We start from the raw sequence: 19,492 nt of genomic DNA on the forward strand, positions 1-19,492 counted from the left end.
TTACCACTCTGTAATCCTGCCTCTCAAATATACTGGCAGCTCCTACAAAGGGAGAGAAGCCCACATCCAGAGTCATTTCCCTCACACTTGGGTGCACAGGCTCCAGACGTAGGGGGAGGGACAGACAGCTGATGGAGGCTGACTAGCAGGGCCTCTTCACACCGTCCACCCACATGATGAGCTCTCTGCCAGGGCGTGAGCCTTATGGAACCCTGCCTCACTCCCTCAGGCAGGCGGCAGGGGACGGCAGAGGCTCCCAGGGAATAGTCCAGGAGGGTTAATGGGAAAGGAGGGCTTCTTGGCCGGCTGTGACTCTGGGCTGTATTCCTCCCACTGAAGCCTCTTTGCTGAACTCTACATTTGTGGAGCCCACAGCTTCCTGAATCTTCACACTACACGAGTCTAAAACTCCCTTCCCACCCCAGCTGCCTCTCCTCCCGCCTGGCCTCTCTCAGCTCCCTGCTCCAGGACCCCCACCACTGCCTAAGCAAGGCACCTGATACCTCGCTCCCTCCCTCTCCCACATCCCATCAGCCTCCAATTCTGGTTGATTCAACCAATGGATAACCTCTTGCATCCACCCATCATGCCCCATCCCCACTAAAACTGCTCTAGCAGAACGATGGTCTCTTCCATCACTTACTATGTGCAGCGTACTCTGTTTACTACTTTATAGACATCATCTTTTAATCCTCAGAACAATCACTATCTACAAGTGAGGAACAGAACTGAAGAACAGAGAGGTGAAGTAACTTGGCCAAGGTCACACAGCTAGTAAGTAGCAATGCCAGACTCAGTCTGACGGCAGAGCCTACCCTCTTAATCACTCCTTGGTGATCACTACCCTCAACCTTGCCTTCCTCAGTCCTTCCTGGGCAGTGCCACAAGAATCTTTCATTCCTTCAACGGCATTTACTGTGTAAGTGCCAGCAACTCTGCTGTAAACTGGAGATCTAAAACTGGGCAGATACTGGGCTCCAGGGCCACGGTGCCTAGTGGAATTTTCTGGTAGCTCACTAACACACTAATCTGGTCAGGCCTCCATACCCAGCACAGTGTCTGGCATAAAGCAGGTGCTTAATGATTCCGGGTGGAAATGAGCTGAAGTCGGTGGGACAGACAGCTGGGGCCTGCTGTGGGCCTGTACCAAGGGCAGGGCAGAAGGGAGAGGGGCTGCTTTCCCAGTTCATTTTTCGGACAGTTTGTTTCACCTTCCTCCTGGCTGCTTCCTTGTCTCCTATCTTTTCTCCTTCTGTGCTGCAAACCTTGCTTACGAGCCTCAGCTCTGTCCTTTGAGGTTGCTGGTGGGTTGGAGGGTGGGAGGTTGGAGGACGTCTTAGGCTGCCAGCGGGACTGCGAAAAAGGGCCAGCTTGGAGGCCAGAGGATATAAGGGCTGTGCCTGGGTACCTTGGCCTGCTGCAGCTTCCCTGATGTGATCCCCTGGCCATGGCTTATCAACGAATGGAGAGGGACTGAGAAGAGAGCCCAGGTACCCTCACCTGGGCTCTACCTCCCGACTCTGGAAGGTTGAAGGTCATCTGGCACTTGTCCAGGCTTCTGGCCCCAAGGATGGTTCCAGTCCAGTTCCCCCATCTCCTCCCCTGCCCATTCCTGGGGGACTGAGGCAGGGAGCTGGAACACTGATGGGCACCAAGCCAAACCTTCCTGGGACCAGCAGGTCACAGCCAGTCACTCTTGAGCCACTATGACAGTGGTAGAGCAGGGACGCAGAGGAGAGATGGGCTCCTACTTCTCCGGGAAGTGGGGGGCAAGCTGGAGGGAGGTCTGTGAGGGCGGGACGGGGCTGGGGAGCAGTGGGGAGCTGACTGAGGCGAGAACAGGGTCCCCACACTTTCCTGGAGGCACATTCTTCTGGCTGGTGGTCAAGCTACCCGTGCATGACAGGAACAAGGAAACGGTCCCCAAACAGGCCTGTGTTGCTGATGGCGGTAGCCAGAGGGTGAGGAGAGGCTGGGAGAGCAGGATAGAAGGCAGGGGCAGGTCTGGAGCTGTGCTAAAAGGAGGGGAACAGGCCTGCCTAGCAGGCAAGTTTGGTGGTATTTGAATATGCAGGAGGTGCTTTCTCCCTCCAGCTTCTGCTTCTCAAGTGTGTGTGTGTGTGTGTGTGTGTGTGTGTATTCCACATACCCAGGAGACACTGCATCTGCCCTTGAGTAATCAGTGCTCTGAAACGGTGGCTCCAGCCCAGTTGTGACCACTTTCCCTCAGGCCCAGAGCCCTCTCCTTGGCTCCCTCACCTGCGCCCCTGTTGGAGCTTCCAGTCTGCACTTGTCAACCCACACCACTCCCCCGCCTCTCCCTGGGGCTCACTACCCACACTACCTCCTCCCAACATCCCCAGCCTTCCCCAGACCCTCATCTCAGGGGCTCCCATCTTCCCTGAGCCCTTGCTCAGGACTCGAACTCTGCACCCACTTTGCCCTCACGTTTTAGAGACTTAGGCAGGGGCAGCTGCAGGAGCCCGAGGGAGGGTTCCGTGTGGATCCAGAGCCCTGGCCGAGGAGAGGGCAAGGCTCTGAGTAACCAGGCAAGCAGGCCATGCAAAGAAGGCCCTTCCTAGCATCAGAGCAGACGCCAATCCTGCCCCCAAATCCCACTAAGGAAGTGCTGGGGCCAGAGGAAGCTGAACACTCCAAAGACTCAGCACCAGACCCACTGCCCGTTTCCTCCCTCCAGAGAGGATACAGCGAAAGGCCGGGGAGGCTGCAAAGATGAGCTCTGTAGAGGGAACCAGAAAAGGGAGGTGATGTCTGCAGGTCTGACTGAGAGAGAAGGCCGCAGGCCACTCCTTCCCCTCCTGGGATGAGTCCTCGGCTCCAGGATGGAGAGGCAGCCACCGGTGGCTCAGACTTCCCACCCAGGCCTCAGGAAGTCCTTCCTGCTCCTGCCTCAGAGCCCCCTCAACTAGGAGCTTTACCTCCAGAGAAATGGAGGGGCAGCAGACTCCCCTTAAACCTGCTGCAGGGCGGGCATGGAGCCCACCTCAGCATTCCCTCTCTCATTCCACGGAGGACTGGATCCTGATTTAATCTCCAGTCTCCCCCAGGCCTCAGCTGACGGTGCCGGCTGGGGTCCTGGGTGCCAGGCAAAGCAGCCACTGCTGTGCCCCTGCCGGCTTCTTCTCCTCTCACAGAGCCCGGCTTGTGTCAATTCCTCCTGCAGGGCCCCATTTCTCTACCGCACGCCCGGCACTCACCACAACTGCAATTAGAAATCCAGGCTGCATGCTTAGCACAGCCAGGGCTGTGGGTACAGAGACCCTCAGGAGATGCTTCTTCTTTTATCTTTTTTAATTTATTTATTTTATTTTTGGCTGCATTGGGTCTTTGTTGCTGAGCACAGGCTTTTCTCTAGTTGCGGCGAGCGGGGGCTACTCTTCCTTGTTGGTGTGTGGGCTTCTCATTGTGGTGGCTTCTCTTGTTGTGGAGCACAGGCCCTAGGCACACGGGCTTCAGTAGCTGCAACATGCAGGCTCAGTAGTTGTAGCTCGCGGCTCTAGAGCGCAGGCTCAGTAGTTGTGGCACACGGGCTTAGTTGCTCCATGGCATGTGGGATCATCCCGGACCAGGGCTTGAACCCGTGTCCCCTGCATTGGCAGGAGAATTCTTAACCACTGCGCCACCAGGGAAGACCCAGGATAGGCTTCTTGAGTGGAATAGGTAAACTCATCTCCCCCCCTCCTGCCATGGGTCCTTCTGCCTTCCTCATGGCTCCCCCAGGTCTGCCTTTCCTTCTGTTACCTTTCCACCTGGTTCTTGGCCCAGCTCTGTTCCTTGCACTGCCTCAGTCTGTCTCTAACCCATCCTCTCCCTCCTCCAGGAAGTGCCCTCAGATTCACACCTCAAACCTCTCTAGGGTGCTATTCATGGGTCCCAAGCGCTGGACTAAGCACAGGTGTCAATCTCTTTTCCAGTCCCTTAACTTTACCTGGTGCCTTTACAGCTGGACTAGATGGGGGATCTGTGTGTACTGATCAAGCCTCCGTGGTGACTTTCTCATTCAATCAATCCAGTCCCTAAACTCAAATCTGAAGGACAAATATGTACTAATCCCTGTGCCGGGCTTTGTCCTTTAGGGAGAGTTGATGCCCTCCTCTCCAGCCCTCAGCCTTTGTATTCGCTCACTCCCCACAGCCCCAGGCTCCGGTCCATGCAGAGGTTAACTCCTGGCTTTATCTCTCTCTGTCTCTTTCTCTCTCTCTCCCTCTCTCTCCCCTCACCCAACAACAACCCCACAGCGAAAGGGAAAGGAAAAGAGCGAGCGCATTGGAGGACGCACCTGTGATTGGGGGTTCAGGTCAGCAGATGGAAGTCACCAGGGGACAAGGAGAGGTGAGCAGGCCTGGGCCCCGGGCCCCTCCTTGCTGCCCTTCCGAATGCTGCTGCGGCTGTGATTGCTAACACGCGTACACGCACACACACCCTCCCTCTCCACACTTGGCTGTCTCTGATGCTCATCTGGTTCTGGAGCTCAAAGACCTGTTGCTTCCGCTCAGCATCTTCTCACTCAGCATCCTGTCCTCTGTGTGGACCTCCAGGTTGTCAGTGGGCAGGCAGAGGAAGTGGGGTCTCCGTGAGAAGCCAGACGGTGAATGGTTTCACTCCAGCCATAAAAGGTGAAGGTGTCCCCTTCTAGGGGCAGAAGGCAGCCACGGCCCTAGGGAGCAGTGCTGGGGGAGGGATGGCCAAGGTGACCCCCTGGATCTGAGTCCTCAACTCGGGATTGCTTCCTGCAGCCTGGGCAGCTGGGGTGCTCATGATGGGGCCAGCTGTTCCCTGCAATGAGTCACCTGCTCTTCCTCTCTGGAATGGTCCTTTCGGCTCTGTGGTCTATAAGCCTGACCTCAAGAGGAACACGAAGCTGCAGGAGGACCAGCTGAGGCGGGCTGGGCCCAGGGGATCCACCTCCGTGTCAGGCACGGCCTGGGGCTGCCTTAACCAGGGTCCTTAGCCTTGAACTCCACAAGGGCTGGAGGTGAGCAAAGGGACCACGTAAGTTCTGGGGAAAATCTTGCCAATAAGATTTTTAGCCCAACCTTGCAGAGCTCGGTCTCAAGACACAAGGTTGGAGAAGGCTGCCCCCTAGAGCCAGGATCAAAGAATTCTTTATGGACAGCCAGCCATTCTTGCCTTTATTTATTGCACAGATATTTATTGAGTTCCTACCTAAGCCCCTGGCATTAGACTAGGTACTGGGGATACAGAAGTGATCAAGGCAGGCAATAGGGTGACTAGCCATCAGAGTTTTCCCTAGACTCAGGGGTTTCCTGGAATGTTGGACGTGTGTTGGTAAAACCAGGACAGTCCTAGGCAAACTGAGAGGAGTTGGTCCCTAACAGGTAAAGCCCCCCTGCCCTCATGGAGGTTATATTCCAATGGGATGGCAAGGGTGGAGCTGGAAAGGATAAACAAATACACAAGACAATTTCACATAGTGATATCACTTATCACAAGATGTAAGACAGAGTAGGGGACTGTACTTTAGAGAGGAAGGACAGGATTGCCTTTCTGAGGAAGTAACATGTGACCTGAGGCTTGAATGATGAGCAAGCCTTATGAATCTTATGAGCACTCAGAGGAGAACTTTCCAGGCACAAAGTTACCAAGACCCCGTGGCAGGAACAAGCTTGGCACATTCAAGAAACAGAAAGAAAGCCAGTGTGCCTGAAGTGAAATGGGCAGAGGTGAGACTAGTTGGAGTTGGCAACTGATTTATTTACCCCAATTGCTATGGAAGCTATTAGAGGGATTTAAGCAGGGGAGTGCCATGTTCTGGTTGGTTTTTTGTTTTTGTTTTTGTTTTTGTTTTTGCGGTACGCAGGCCTCTCACTGTTGTGGCCTCTCCCGCTGCGGAGCACAGGCTCCGGACGCGCAGGCTCAGCGGCCACGGCTCACGGGCCCAGCCGCTCCGCGGCATGTGGGATCTTCCCGGACCGGGGCACGAACCTGTGTCCCCTGCATCGGCAGGCGGACTCTCAACCACTGCGCCACCAGGGGAGCCCTGGTTGTTATTTTTAAAAGACTATTCCAGCTGCTGGCTGGAGAGTGGGTTGGAGGGGAAAGAACGAGCAGAGGATGACCACGTAGGGAGCTGCTGCAAGTGGGGAGGTGGTGATGATGGTGCCTGGACTAAGCAGTGTCTTGGGGAGAAAGGACAGGGCAGACCCAACCGTACCTGCTAATGAATTGCACATGGGGGTAAAAGAAGGAGAGGACCAAGTGGTGCCTAGGTTTGGGGCTGGAGCTACAGTAAACAAGGATATACCCCAAAGGATATCAGAGGTCCCTCTGTGTGGGGATTAAGAAGCAGAGAGGAGGAAGCCCTCACACATGCAAGAAACTCAATGAACTTCCATATAGCTCGGTAGGGGTATCCTTGATGTAGTATTGTGGGAGGAGATCTATGTCTGGAATGTGCCTGCTTTGGGGGAATGAGATAGAAATGTCTTAGGAGACAAGATGTCTGTGGGTGGGAGTTAGGAGTCTGTCTTAATACTGGTGGGGCCCAATTTAAAAGTGACTTCGGAGGGATTGGTAGTTCAGACAGGTTATCCATATAAGAGACGTTTACATGACCTGAAATGGAATGAGGGATGGTGTATTAGGGTAATGAGGTTAGCTGTAATGACCCCGAAATCTCAGTGGCTTAGCACGAAGAAAAGGGTGTATTTTTCATTCATATTACAGTCCGATGCAGGTTTGGGGAATGGAGTGGGTAGTTCTGTTCATTCATTCATTCAAGGGTCCCAGGTTCTTTCCATCATGTGGCGCAGCTGTCTTCAACATGTGGCCTCTAAAATCATCACAGAATGGGAAGAAGGAATGAGGGCTGCATGGGAGATTGTATGGGTCCAGCCTGGAAATGGCACACATTGTTTCTGCTTTGATTCCATTGCTCAGAACTCGCTCTCATGGCATCAGTTTAACTGCAAGGAAGCTGGGAAGTGTTCAAAGTTCCTATTTAGTAGGTCATGTGCCAGAAGAAGGATGCTAATGGTGAACACTGGTGGTCTCTGTCACAGTCAGGGAGAATGGCTATCTCTCTTGGGGATGGGGGTGCTGGGCAGTGGTGTCTGTCTTGGGTTGGGATGGGAGTGCACTCTTTGAACGCACCTTGGAAAGGAAGCTGCTGTGGGGAGAAGAGCATGCGTGGTGCACACCAGTGTGCTTTGCAGCTTCATAACCCTCCCATGCTTTCCCTTCTCATGGCCTTTCTCCAGATAAGATCTTAATTATCCCACATCTCACCACAGAAATAGCCTTGTGGACGCTTCCTCTTCTACAATTTTCTTTTCCCATCAAATCCAACTTGGATACCAAATAATCTTCTTAAGGCATGGCTTATGTCAGGCTAGCCCTGTTCAATAATAACAACAATTTCAACAACAGTGATAATAATTTGTCAAATTACTGTGTTGAGTGCTTTAACTGCAGTATCTCAATATCTCTCGATTGCTCTAACAAGCCAATGATGTATCATCATTCCCACTACACAGATGGAGTGGCGGGGGTTCCGAGAAGTTCCTGTGCTGTCAAATATGGTAGCCACTAGCCACGTGTGGCTATTTAAATTAAAATCAATTAAAAATTCAGTTCTTCAGTCATACTAGGCACATATCAAATACTCAACAGCCACATGGGACTAGTAGCTGCCATTCTGGAGAGGGCAGGTATAGAATATTTTCTTCTTGGCAGAAAGCTCTCCTGAGTTTGGGGAAACCTGCCCAGGTCACACAGTAAGTGGTGATCCCATCTGAGATGAAATGAAATCCTTCAACAGCTCCATACTGCTTCCACATTTAAGAAAAAGTGTCAGCCTGCTCTTAACCTACATCCTGGGCCCAAGCTACTGTTACATAATTCTCTCTCGTTATTTTCTTGCACAGCCTCACTCTCCAGTGTAACGAGTTTGTTAATTCCTCTCCAGTACTCCCGACATGTGCACTCATAATAAATATTTTTGCTCTCCTCCTTTCTGTCTGCCCAGCTAGTTAATTGCTACCTGACCTTAAGGTTCAAATAGCTTAAATATTTCTTGAATCAGTCCCCTCTTCCCCATGCTCACTGCCTCAGCCTGAACCACCTTTCAGGCTCTCCTCATGTGGCAACCTTTCTGCTGCTACTAACCATACTTGCCGACATTTATTAAGCATCTGCTACATCCTTGCCACTCTTCTAAGCACTGCCTCTTCATCCTAACACGTTGAAGTAGACATCACAGCTGTCCCCTGTCCCCATTTTACAGACGGAGTACCCAAAGCACAGGGAGGTGAAGAATTTGTCCGAATGACCTCTCTGCTTTCTAGTCCTTTCCAAGGAAGTTCACCCTCACACTATTACCCTGGCCACATTTCTAAAACACAAAACTGTTACTTCCCTCCCCTGGCTGCACAGAGACAGGGGAAAGCCTTCTCAGCAGAGCAAGCAAGGCCCTTTATGTTCAGAACATTTCCAACCTCAAAATCCATCACTCCACCCACAGACCACAAACTACTTACAGTTTCCCGAACCTGCCATGTTATTTCTTTCTTCTGGGCTGTCACACAGGCTGCTCCCACTGCGTGGAGGACTGTTATCCCTGCCAGCCAGCTCTGGAACCATCCGTGGCGGTGCACTCTGGACCACAGGGCTCACCCCCTCCTCTGAACAGCCAGCACTAACTCTCTCCATCAGTGGCTCCCAAAGGAGGGCTGGATGCCGAGCTCACCTCATTAAAATCACTTCTCATTAAAAAAATATATGTACTCCCAAGATTCAAATTTAATAAGTCAGGGATGGAGTCTGGGGGTCTTTTTTTTTTTAAAAAAAAGAAGCCCCCCAGACTATTCTGAAGTGAGGCAAATGTGGTTTACATTGCTCGCTTGGCAATTAATCATGTCCTGCCTAGATTTCTTGTGTATGATCCCCTTTACTGTTATTTAATTCTTTTTTTTTTCATGTTAACAGAGTAAATGGTTTTATTAAAAGCTGCTGACATTTCTATCAGTAGTAGCCATAGGGAGGCCGTTGGTTGTAACCATAGTGTCCATATTGATGGGGGTAGTAAGGTTCTTGTCTGTGCTGCGGGTAATTGTTACCCCAGGATCGCCCATGCCACTGATTGGATCGATTGTCACTTGGCCACCCCCGTCTGCTATCCCTACTTCTAAACTGTCTGTTATCTTGCAACCGATTGCCTCTATTTCTTTGGTTCCCACCAGCTCTGCTATTCCATTCCTCAACAACTGGAGGGGACTCAGGAGGGCATTTCAGGTATTCCTGGTACTATTTGTCATCTTCTGTGAATCTACTGGCAAACATCTCTTCAAAATTTGGAACAGCTTCAGAAGTGTCAGTCATTCTGAAATTCCCAGGGATTGGGGGCAGCTGTACCGTTTAATGTTTAGATTGTTTAGATCTCCGACCCAGAAGACTGTTATTTAATTCTTACCTTCATTCACTCACATTCATCTATTCGACAAATGTTTACTAAAGGGCTACTATGTGCTGTGAACTGTTCTACGTGTTGGTGTGAAGGAAAGAGGCACCGTCGCTATTCATGGAGATTACATTCCAGAGAGATGTGATAGCAGAATAACGGCCCCCCAAGATGTCAATGTCCTGATCCCCAGAATTTGTGAATACGTCACTTTACACGGCAAAAAGGATTTTGCTGATGTGATTAAGTTAAGCATCTTGAGATGGGGAAATTATTTTGGATTATCCAGGTTCTTAATCATAAGGGTCCTTATAAGGGAAAAGAAGGAGGCAGCAGAATTAGCAAGAGAAAAGGAGATGATGTAATGACAGAAGCAGAGGTCCAAGGGGTGTGATCGTTTGCTTTGAAGATGAAGGAAGACATTCAGGAGTCAGGGGATGTGGGCAGCTCTAGAAGCTGGAAAAGGCAAGCAAACAGATTTTCCCCTCGAGCCTCCAAAAAGAAGGCAGCCCTGCCATCCCCTAGATTTCAGCCCTCTGAGTTCCTTTTCTGGACACCTACCTACAGAACTGTAGGATAATAAATGTGTGTTGTTTGAAGCCACTAGATCTGTGGTACTTTGTTACAGCAGTGAAAAGAAATAAATACAAGGTATATTGGCTACTTATTTTGTGCCAGTATGTGAGGGGCCTCCCCAACTAGATTATAAGTGTTTGAAGGCTCCGTGTGTTGTGTTTTTGATTTTCCCTGCCGGCTCCCAGCGTGGCACTGGGCCCACAGGGGGAGCTCAGTGTACACCTGCTATAGATTCCAGTCTCTACCCTAGAATTGTCTGATTCTGATGGGAGTGATGTTTGGTAGATTTGGGGTGGGAGGATGAGGCTTGCGGAGATTAAAGGAGAAGGGAACTGTCCTTGAGGGTGAGGTGTTTGACGTTAGAAGATGATGGGGCGGAGGTTCCGTGAGAAGAATCTTCTGAGAATCGCTTAATCCCTGAGGAGGGAACCTGATGGATAGATAGGGGCGGAAGGAATCATACTCACTGTATACTTTCATATATCTTAATTTTTATATCTTGATTTTTAACGAGAAATTTACATCTTAAATTTTAAAGGAGAACGTGATAAATTTTAAAAGTAATCACGGCAGCTGGCTTGTACACCCGTACATTTCCGGGCCCCGCTAGGGACCAAATATCCTGTAGTTCAGAGGACGAACCCCGGAACCTGCCTTTTTAGGCGGCATCCCCAAATGATCAGGGGCCCGAGGACTCAAGGCCAAGCCCAGGACTCGCCCTCCACTGTGGTTCCGGGCGCGGGCGGCCTCCGGCCGGGGAGGGCGCTGTGCCGGCTGCGCAGGGGGCGGGCCGGGGGCGGAGCGCGGGCGGCCGGCGGCTACGGCTCGGCCCCCGGCTCCCGGCTCCCGGCTGCCGGCTTCTGCTCCGGGCCCTGCACCTGTGACCGTCGGCCACGCTCGCCTTCCGCGCCCGGCGCCCGCAGCCCCATGGCCCCGTCCCGCCTGCAGCTCGGCCTCCGCGCCGCCTATTCCGGCCTCAGCTCCGTGGCCGGCTTCTCCATCTTCCTCGTCTGGACGGTGGTCTACAGACAGCCAGGGACCGCGGCCATGGGGGGGCTCGCAGGTACCCCGGGGCGCGCGGGGGTCGCTGGGTCCCGGCTCCGGCCGCGCGGACGCGGGCGCGCGGCTGCGTGGAGGAGCTGGCGGCTGCTCCGCAGGCTCCTCGCGGGCGGCGCTTCCCGGGGGAGCGGGTGGGGTGTTTACCCAAAACTGGCCGTGGGCAGAGCAGGCCCCGCGCGGGCCCGGGCTCCTGGGCATCCTCGGGGGGCCTCGGGGACTCAATGCTCGCCCGAGGCGCCGACGTCCCACATGTGCCATTTGCACCAGCCCCGCCGCCCCCGGATTAGCCCGTCCGCCCTCCACCCTGGGCCCAGTAACAGCGTCCTCCCTGCACGCCCGCTGCTCTCGCCACCTCCTTCGCGGGCCAGGTGTGAAGACCCGGCGGTCTTCACACACACACACTTGTGCTGGGGGATCCGCGCCCCTTCCCTGGGGACTGGGTGAGGGCAGAGAAGAAGTAAGTGGAAAGGAGGGCTGGGGGTTCCCGGGGAAGCCCATGTGCCTCGTAACAGGGTGGAGTCCACCGCCAACGGAGTCGCCAGCGGAGTCCTCAGCGGAGCCCCGGAGGACCGCGCTAGGGATCTGATGGAAACTGGACTTTTTTTCCCACCACGTTGGTGTCTCTTTGCCATTCTTCTGCTGTGGCTCCTGGGCCAAGGTCGGCTAAGCCCCGCTGATCGCCCTTTCTGTGCCTCAAGGAGGCCAGAGGAGGCCGGAGTTGAGAACGTCAGTGCGCTGGTGGAGGTCTGGTGCTTACCAGTGCTCTGTGCTCGCTGTGCACCTTTGGGCATGTTGTTAACCTCTCTGTGTTGTAGAATTGATGTGAAGACGAAGCATATTATTTCTACTTGCTAACTTTTTTTTTAAATGCCTTCTATGTGTCAGGCACTGTGTTAAGCAAACTGTTTCCATCATCTCATTTAATCCTTACATTAGTCCTAGGAAGTAGGCATTATTATTAGGTCCATTTTACAGGTCAGGCTTAAACTGAGGCTTCGTGTAAATAAATAGCTTACCTAGGGTTACACAGCTACATGAAATTATATGTGTGGGGAAAGCACTTTGGGAAAAAAATACATGTAAGGTTCATAGTTTTGCATAGGATGATCTTACTCCATAATTAAACTCCTCTGCCAAAAGAGCCCTAAATGGACCAGCTAAAAATAACTAGATTTGCTCATTGCCCCAAAGCTCACTGAGTGCCACACCTGGGTCAAGAAGGGATGGGAGGTGGGGCTTCTGCCCTATAAGAGGGGTGTGGATAACCACAGCCTAAGCAATGCCAAGCAGAGCACTTTGGTTCTCCGAGGAAGGGCACGTGGTTGCCCGGCTGGGCTGCTCTCATGCCTGCCTAGATGCCCCACCTGTGGTTCCACCCGGCGGGCCAGCCTGCCCACCTCTGCTCAGTTATCTGCAGACGCCTGGCTCCTTTCCCCGCTGCACCCCACCGCCCTCCATGTTCCTCATGGTTCTCTTGTTCTTGCAGTGTTTTCCTATTTCCTGTCGGCCTGCTGCTTTCCCCTCAGGAAGGCGGTGTGCCTCTTCAGGCGAGGCCCAGGGGTTGCCCTGATGAGACTTGAGATGAGGGGGCTGGTTGGGGGTGAGGAGGGAGGGCTGCCCCTGGGATCAGAGCTGGGTGTGTTGGAGTCTGGCCTGGTGGAGTGAGCCCCACCGAGCTGTGTGACCGTGGGCACATCGATGCCTCCTGGGCCTCAGTTTCCTCATCTGTAAGGAATGGAAGGAGATTCCGCTGACAGGGGTGTTGTGTGAGACCCCGTTCAGGTCTGGAATGCTACAGCTGTATGTCCTCTCCCCGAATCATCCATCTTTCAGCTGCCTGTCGCGGGGTGGGGCAGCTCCAGGGAGTCCCAGGGTTTCCCTCTGACCTGAGCCCTGCCCTCTCTCCCTCCCTGCAGATCTCCCTCGGCCTCTGAGGCAGGCCAGCTGTGGAGCTTCCCACAGCAAGAGGTGCTATAGGGCAGCGACCAGCTACAGCAGGGCCCTGGCACCTCCCTGACAGCCATCGCAGAACCAAAGCCGCCTGGTGACGGTGGTGGTGGCAGTGTGGCAGGTGGGGGAGGGTTGCCAGGGCCACACACCCTCTCCGCCCTGCATGGGTGCTCAGAGGGTCTGCAGCCAGTCAGCCTCTTCCTCTTTTGGGGATGAAGCATCAGCAGATTTGTGAGTACCTCGCTTCTGACTTGGCACTTTCCAGAAACTGCTGAGTCACCAGAGGGCAGCCCCAGCATGCTCCTTCCCCTGTGTGCCAGGCAGGGCTGCTGGGGGCTGTTGATTTCCTGGAGCCCTGGGAAAAACGTTCATGGGTAGAGACCCAGTCTCTCCCATCCTGGTGTGCGTCTGGGAAGAACTGGCTTGGAGGAGAGGCGGAAGAAATAGTTTTGCTATGGGAACGCTTGGGAAAAAGACTTGCTCTAGGTCTAGTAGACCGAGGAAAGAATAAGAATAGAAAAGTTGCCGAGGAGTCTAACCAGCTCTGTGTTCTTCCCCATGAGCTGTGAGCGAGAGAGGAGCAGGGGTGGAGGGCAGGGGTGTAGGAAGAGAGTAGGGCCCGGGTCCAGTGGCTCACTTGTCTGTGTTTCCCTATGAGCTCCCCTGGGCTCCTGGCCCCTCACCTCCAACCCAGCTGCTGGGGGTACTTTCACTGACCATCTATGTACCTTCCTTGTCCTGGGCCTGTCAGCTCTGAGCCCCGAGCCACCGAGCAGAGCCCTGCTCCTTGAAGCAGGTGGGGTGGAGCGAGGGGTGAGGTCTGGTGTGGACATGCATCCGGGTGGGCCTGGGAAACTGTCCATTCTTCCCTGAGTTATGCAGACCAGACTTCCTGGAGTCCAGAGTGTCCCAGGGAAGTGAGCAGGGCTGAGGTGTGGGAGGGACCGGGGTGGGGGGTGGGGGGCTTGTGCTCCTTCACTGACACCCTGGATGGAGTTGGGGGAGATCCCTCTTCTAAGGACAGAGGCCGGAGCCAGGGCCGGTGGGGACGGGCCTGCTTCCAGATGTGGCTTGTGTTTATCTGGAGGCCAGGCCTGTGTGCAGGGCAAGTGAGAGGTGGGGCAGGATGCGTCTGCTTATTAACAGAGAGCTGGGGCCCGGCACACCCAAAATGGTCATCTTCCTCTTCCTCCTGCTCAGCCCTTTTTGGTACGTGGATGTATGTGTGTGGGGGGGTGTTCTGGGGGCACCACTGGAGCGTGGCCAGTGGACTAAGAGAGGGTATCACACAGGCCCCTGTTTCAACATTTCCTAACCCAGAAATTGCTGAGTCACGGGGGAATTGCTCTGACCTTATTTTTCCCTTAAGCTGGCTTCTAGAATCTTTGAGTGGTAAAGCATCTGAGAGCCATCTACCTCAGCCCCTCCGTGGCATAGTGAGCAGATAGAGGGCAAGTGGAGCGGTCGCAAAGGTACCCCTCTGACGGCTCCTTGGATGTGCTCAGTGACAATACGCTTCCTTCCACGGGCCCTTTAAGAAACCAAACAGCTCCCCCGGTGAACACTTAGGACCCGCGTGAGAGGATTGGGAAAGACTTCTGGAAAAGGTGGCTAGCATACCATCCATCCAGATCACGGAAGACGTTAAGCTGAAGCCGGGGGGTTGTGATTCTGTCCACCTCTGGCCTGCTCCCGCTTCCTGCCTAGGCAGGGATGGAGACAAGCTTGTCTTGCCTCACCCTGACCCCAGGGCTGGAGGGACCCATGTTCCAGGCCCCCAACCCCTGAGGAAGGCTGAGGGTGGGCATAGGGCAGAGCTGGGAGACTGTGGGTCAAACAGCGTGGGAAGGGAAGCGGCAGGTGTTGGCAGAGCTGAGTCCTCACTAGCAGGGAACCCTGGGTCACCGTTTCCAGGCTGGCGGGACCTTTGGGCTCCCCCACTTTCAGATGTGGAAGCACCGAGGCCCTGAGAGTCACGAGCCCCACAGCAGTGCCAGGCCCAGGTTTCCTGGCTGGCAGTCTCGTGGTTTTCTGGCCCTTGCCAGGCTGCCTGAATTGTGACAGCTTCTGAGCTGGTATTCAGAGCAGAGATCTGTGATGACATTCCCCCCTGCCTTTTTATTTTCCCTCAACTTAAAAAAACATTATGAAATATTTCAGGCAAGTAAAAGAGGATAGGCAACTTAGTGAACTCCCTCATTCTTACCATTCAGCCTAAACAATAAAATATCACAGATTCAGTCAGAGCGCTCTCCCACCCCGATCTCCCTGTCACCTTCTCTTCCTTCTCTCCCTTGCCAGAGCTGACCACTCTCCCCAGCCTTCCCGTGCTCCTCTGCGTGCAGCGTGTGCGGCTCACTTTTTGAAGGGCCTCCCGACCCCTAGGATCCAGCGGTCTGCACACAGGTGGACAGCTTGCAGCTGGCTCTGCCTCGTCCCTTATGCCTCCCTTGTTGGGACCCTGCGGCCCTGCCCTGGACCCTTGCCAATGGAACTGATATTTGCTCCACTCTCTGGGCTGCGGCGGCAGGCACGGCCCGGCACAGAGGGCATTCATTGTATTGGCTGAGCGGCAGCTGGCATCATAGGGGAACTGCCCGGCCAGGCCCAGAGGGCAGGCCCAGGACCGGCTGGGGGCATCTGGCCTGCCCTTTCAGCAAACGAGTTAGTAAAATTGGAGTCTGGCAGGGAGGGGACTTCCCTGGCGGTCCAGTGGTTAAGACTCTGTGCTTCCACTTCAGGGAGCACGGGTTGATCCCTGGTCAGGGAACTTAGACTCAGCATGCCACGCGGTGCAGCCTAAAAAGGAAATTAATAAAATGGAGTCTGGCCAAGAGCAAGAAGAAGGCCACTTGGGCACTGGGTGGCCCTGGGGGTTTTAACCACTGGGCCTCCCCATCCCATAAAACCAATACATGGAATTTGGGAAGAGCCCCACTGCCAAGAGCTCAGCCACAGGCCTTGCAGCGTTACGGTGGTGGCCTCTGAAGGCTGGGGGAGCAAGAGCATCAGGGTGGGAGGAATGCTTCCCACATCTGTGGCCCGCAGGGTGGGTAGTGGGGAGTCCCCAGAAAGCAGGCTGGGCTGCAGCAGTCCTCAAACTTTCTGACCTTAGGACCCCTTTACACTCTTTAAAAAGTGGTGAGACCCCAAGGAAATTTTGATTATGTGGGTTATATCTATCGATGTGTACTGTATTAGAAATTAAAACTGAGAACAGTTCTAAGCATTTTAAAGTAATATTAAAAATAACACTGTGTTAACATAAGTAACATTTTTTTGTAAGAAATATTCGGGTTTTCCAAAACAAAAAAATTAGGGAGAAGAATGACATAGTTTTATATTTTTTGCAGATCTCTTTAATGTGTGGCTTAGTAAAAGGCAGCCAGATTCTCCTAGCTGCTTTTGCATTCATGTCCTCTTCATATCACAGGCCGGGTGGCCTCCAGCAAACTCCACTTTACTGGGAGAGTGAAAAGGCCAACAGTACTGTTATTATGCGAAGAGCCTGGCCTGGGGGACCTGCAGGGCTCTGGGGGGTCGGCAGGTGAGGAGAGGGGCGCTGCCTGAGCCGTCTCTCCCGGCAGGTGTGCTAGCGCTGTGGGTCCTGGTGACGCACGTGATGTACATGCAGGATTACTGGAGGACGTGGCTCAAGGGGCTGCGCGGCTTCTTCTTCGTGGGCGTCCTCTTCTCGGCCGTCTCCGTCGCCACTTTCTGCACCTTCCTTGTGCTGGCCGTCACTGGACACCAGAGTAAGGGCCTCCGCAAAGGGAGGGCGTGGGAGGGCCGGGTGGGTGGAGCACTCAGGAGGCCCGGGATTCCTGTCCTGGGTTCAACACTTACGTCCATGGGACTGCACAGACCACTTAACCTCCCTGTGCGCGAGTTTCCTCGTTGTAAAAGTGGGGAGAATGGACGGCCCCCACCCCCGCCCCTGGGTTGGAAGGGATCAATGAAACGCGTGGGAAGTGTGTGCTGCATTCAGCACCCAGGAGTGTGTGGTTAGCCGCCCTTTTTAGCCTCCAGCGGAGCTCTGGGATGGGAGCGCCGCCTGGTGGCTGCAGTCTGCAAGAAGCCAAAGGCTCTTCCTGCCCCCTCTGATGCTGAAGCAGATTGGAAGGCAGTGGCCTAGGGTCAGTGTCACAGCAGCAGAGCGGATGATACAGCCCTGTGATTAGCCAACCCTGACCTTCTCTCATCCCCACTGCTTCCTGCCTGCAAACTCTGAATGCTCTAAAACCTCTATCACACCTGATCTCTCCATTGGCTCAGTTCAGCCTCTGTTGGAGGTTGTGGGGAAGGATGGCCCGGGGCTTGTGGCATGGTGGCTAGGGTCAAGGGCAAGGTCCTCTCAAGTCACGGTTGGGTTCCTCTTCCCTGCAGGCCTCACAGACCCCAACAGCTACTACCTCTCCTGTGTGTGGAGCTTCATTTCCTTCAAGTGGGCCTTCCTGCTCAGCCTCTATGCCCACCGCTACCGGGCTGACTTTGCCGACATCAGCATCCTCAGCGATTTCTGAGCTGAGCGATGAGGTCTCCGCACCCTGGTGGTCCTCAGGACCTGGACTCAGCCTCTGAGACATCGGGCGGGCCTGTACACCCCCTGGGAACCCCAGAACCGAGGCAGAAAATATACAGCAGGAGGACGGTGGTCTCCCCGGAGCTGTCCTGTCCCCTTTGGGGGAACCCTGGGTGCCGTGGAAAGCGGTCCTGCCATCTTGCTCATCAGCCTGACTGGGGGGCAGCTTTAGACCTTTTCAAGTGGATCTGTTTTCTTAGCACTCAGTGGGCAATCTTTCTAAGTAGGGCCAGGGCAACAGGCAAGGGGTAGGGCAGTGGGGCCTTGACCTGTGCCTGGGGGCAGGGGTCCCGCAGCCCTAGACACGCTCCCTCAGGCAGGGTGAGACCCTGGGCAGGTCAGGTCAGGTGAGGGATCTCTAGTAGAGACTTCTCAACCCCTCACCCAGGCACCCCCATCTTGTTGTCCCCCAAGAGTCAGGTAGCTGAACTCATTGGTCCCAGGGATGGTGACATTTGCTTCTCTTTTCCCAAGGCCTGGGGACCTGAGGGGAGTTCAGTGTCCCTCTTCCCACCCACCCTGTTCCCCGGAGAGGTGGCTCCCATGAGTATGCTGGAGCCATCCTCCCCCTCACCACACACCCCAGAGCAGGACGCCCCAAGTAAGGCCAGACTAAGGGTCTTGGGGAAGGTGCTCCTGCCCCCCGAAGGGCTTTGGGGAAGGGGGCAGCACGGGGTGGGCTAGAAGGAACCCTCAAACCTGTGCCAGGCACCTCCAGCCCAACATTTCCACTCGGCCGTCTCATGCCCGCCCCTCATGGCACCCAGACTGCCCCTGGCCCCGAGATGCCTCCCCCGCTCCTGCCCCTGCCCTTCACCTAGAGCTTTTCTCTTTTAAAATCTCCCTTCTCAAGGACAAAGTCTGCTTTACTGCCTATACACTGGCCCAAGGGCTCACCCAACTCGGAAGGGAAGGGGCTCCATCCATCTTTTTCTCTTAGGTTGTCATTTTGCACGGTCTACCCCTTTCCCACCTGATGTGTCCTGCCCCTCAGCTCTTTGCCTTATCTGTGTCACTGTCACTTTAGCAGAAATACAGCGGCCGTTTGTATCAGCTAGCCTCTGGTGCTTTCTTATGGGGTGGACTATGGGAGTGGGTGGGAATGGGGGTCTCCAGTCATCTCATTAAGCCATTTCCTTAGCTCAGAGGGGACCCTCTCCCTCTGGTCCCACTTGGCATGGGGGAACCCACAGTTCAGCTCTCTTTCTCCAGCCCCCTCAGCAAACACCCCAGCCAGGGCGAGGATGCCCCCGGGCACAGTCTCAGCAACATCTGTGGGTTGAGGGTCTATTGCCCCAAGAGGCCAGGACAGATGGGAAGGGGATGGACGTGCTTCCCTTGGTATTCTCCAGGCTGTGAGGGCTTGGGGCCAGGTCGGAGGTGATGAGGCCGCTCCTTCTGCTGGCTGAAGAAGCCTGGCTGCCTCGGAACCATAAAGACAGGCGCCACTGGATGAGCTCGCCCAGGCCTGTCGTCTCACCCGGTCTCTCTTCTAGGCTCAGTAGATGCTTAAGAAGTCATGGTACATTAGAGCAGGAAGGAACCAAACAGTGTCTATTTCGGGAGCCTTTAACTGATAAACAGAGGCCCCAGGAGGTGACGGGACTTACCTGAGCTCCCAGCTGGGACTTGAACCCAGGTAGGTCTGATTCAGGACTCTTTAGGGGAGCCTTAGCGAGCCGGGTCTGCAGGCATCCATGTCCCCCACGCCCTAACGGGCCCTCTGTCTGGACTCAGCCCAGAGTTGCCGCCTCTTCACTACCCAGAGGTGGGGCAGGCGGGGGCAGCCAGGGTGTGTTCAGAATGGATTCTTCCTGCAAGGCAGCGGCCACAGAAGGCCAAGGAGCTGGAGGGCGGCTGCCCCACGGCCCAGCCTGTCCCTTCTC

At 54.5% G+C, this 19,492-nt stretch overlaps 1 protein-coding gene and 1 pseudogene across 2 annotated transcripts; one reads left to right on the top strand and one right to left on the bottom strand.

Annotated features, from left to right (window-relative positions):
• Nucleotides 1-8,951: 8,951 nt before the first annotated feature.
• On the bottom strand, nucleotides 8,952-9,431 carry LOC309812289 (RNA guanine-N7 methyltransferase-activating subunit-like protein; annotated as a pseudogene). Its single transcript has one exon. The product of its transcript is annotated as an RNA guanine-N7 methyltransferase-activating subunit-like protein (transcript).
• Nucleotides 9,432-10,813: 1,382 nt separating this feature from the next.
• SLC48A1 (solute carrier family 48 member 1) lies at nucleotides 10,814-18,659 on the top strand. Its single transcript, XM_082634728.1, has 3 exons — nucleotides 10,814-11,078; nucleotides 16,612-16,779; nucleotides 17,411-18,659. The coding sequence occupies exons 1-3, from the start codon at nucleotides 10,943-10,945 to the stop codon at nucleotides 17,545-17,547; spliced, it is 441 nt and encodes a 146-aa protein (XP_082490854.1). The 5' UTR covers nucleotides 10,814-10,942; the 3' UTR covers nucleotides 17,548-18,659.
• The last annotated feature ends 833 nt before the right edge of the window (nucleotides 18,660-19,492 follow it).

Source organism: Mesoplodon mirus (genome assembly GCF_964341445.2).
Source record: "Mesoplodon mirus genome assembly, chromosome: 11".
Taxonomy (NCBI): Eukaryota; Metazoa; Chordata; class Mammalia; order Artiodactyla; family Ziphiidae; genus Mesoplodon; species Mesoplodon mirus.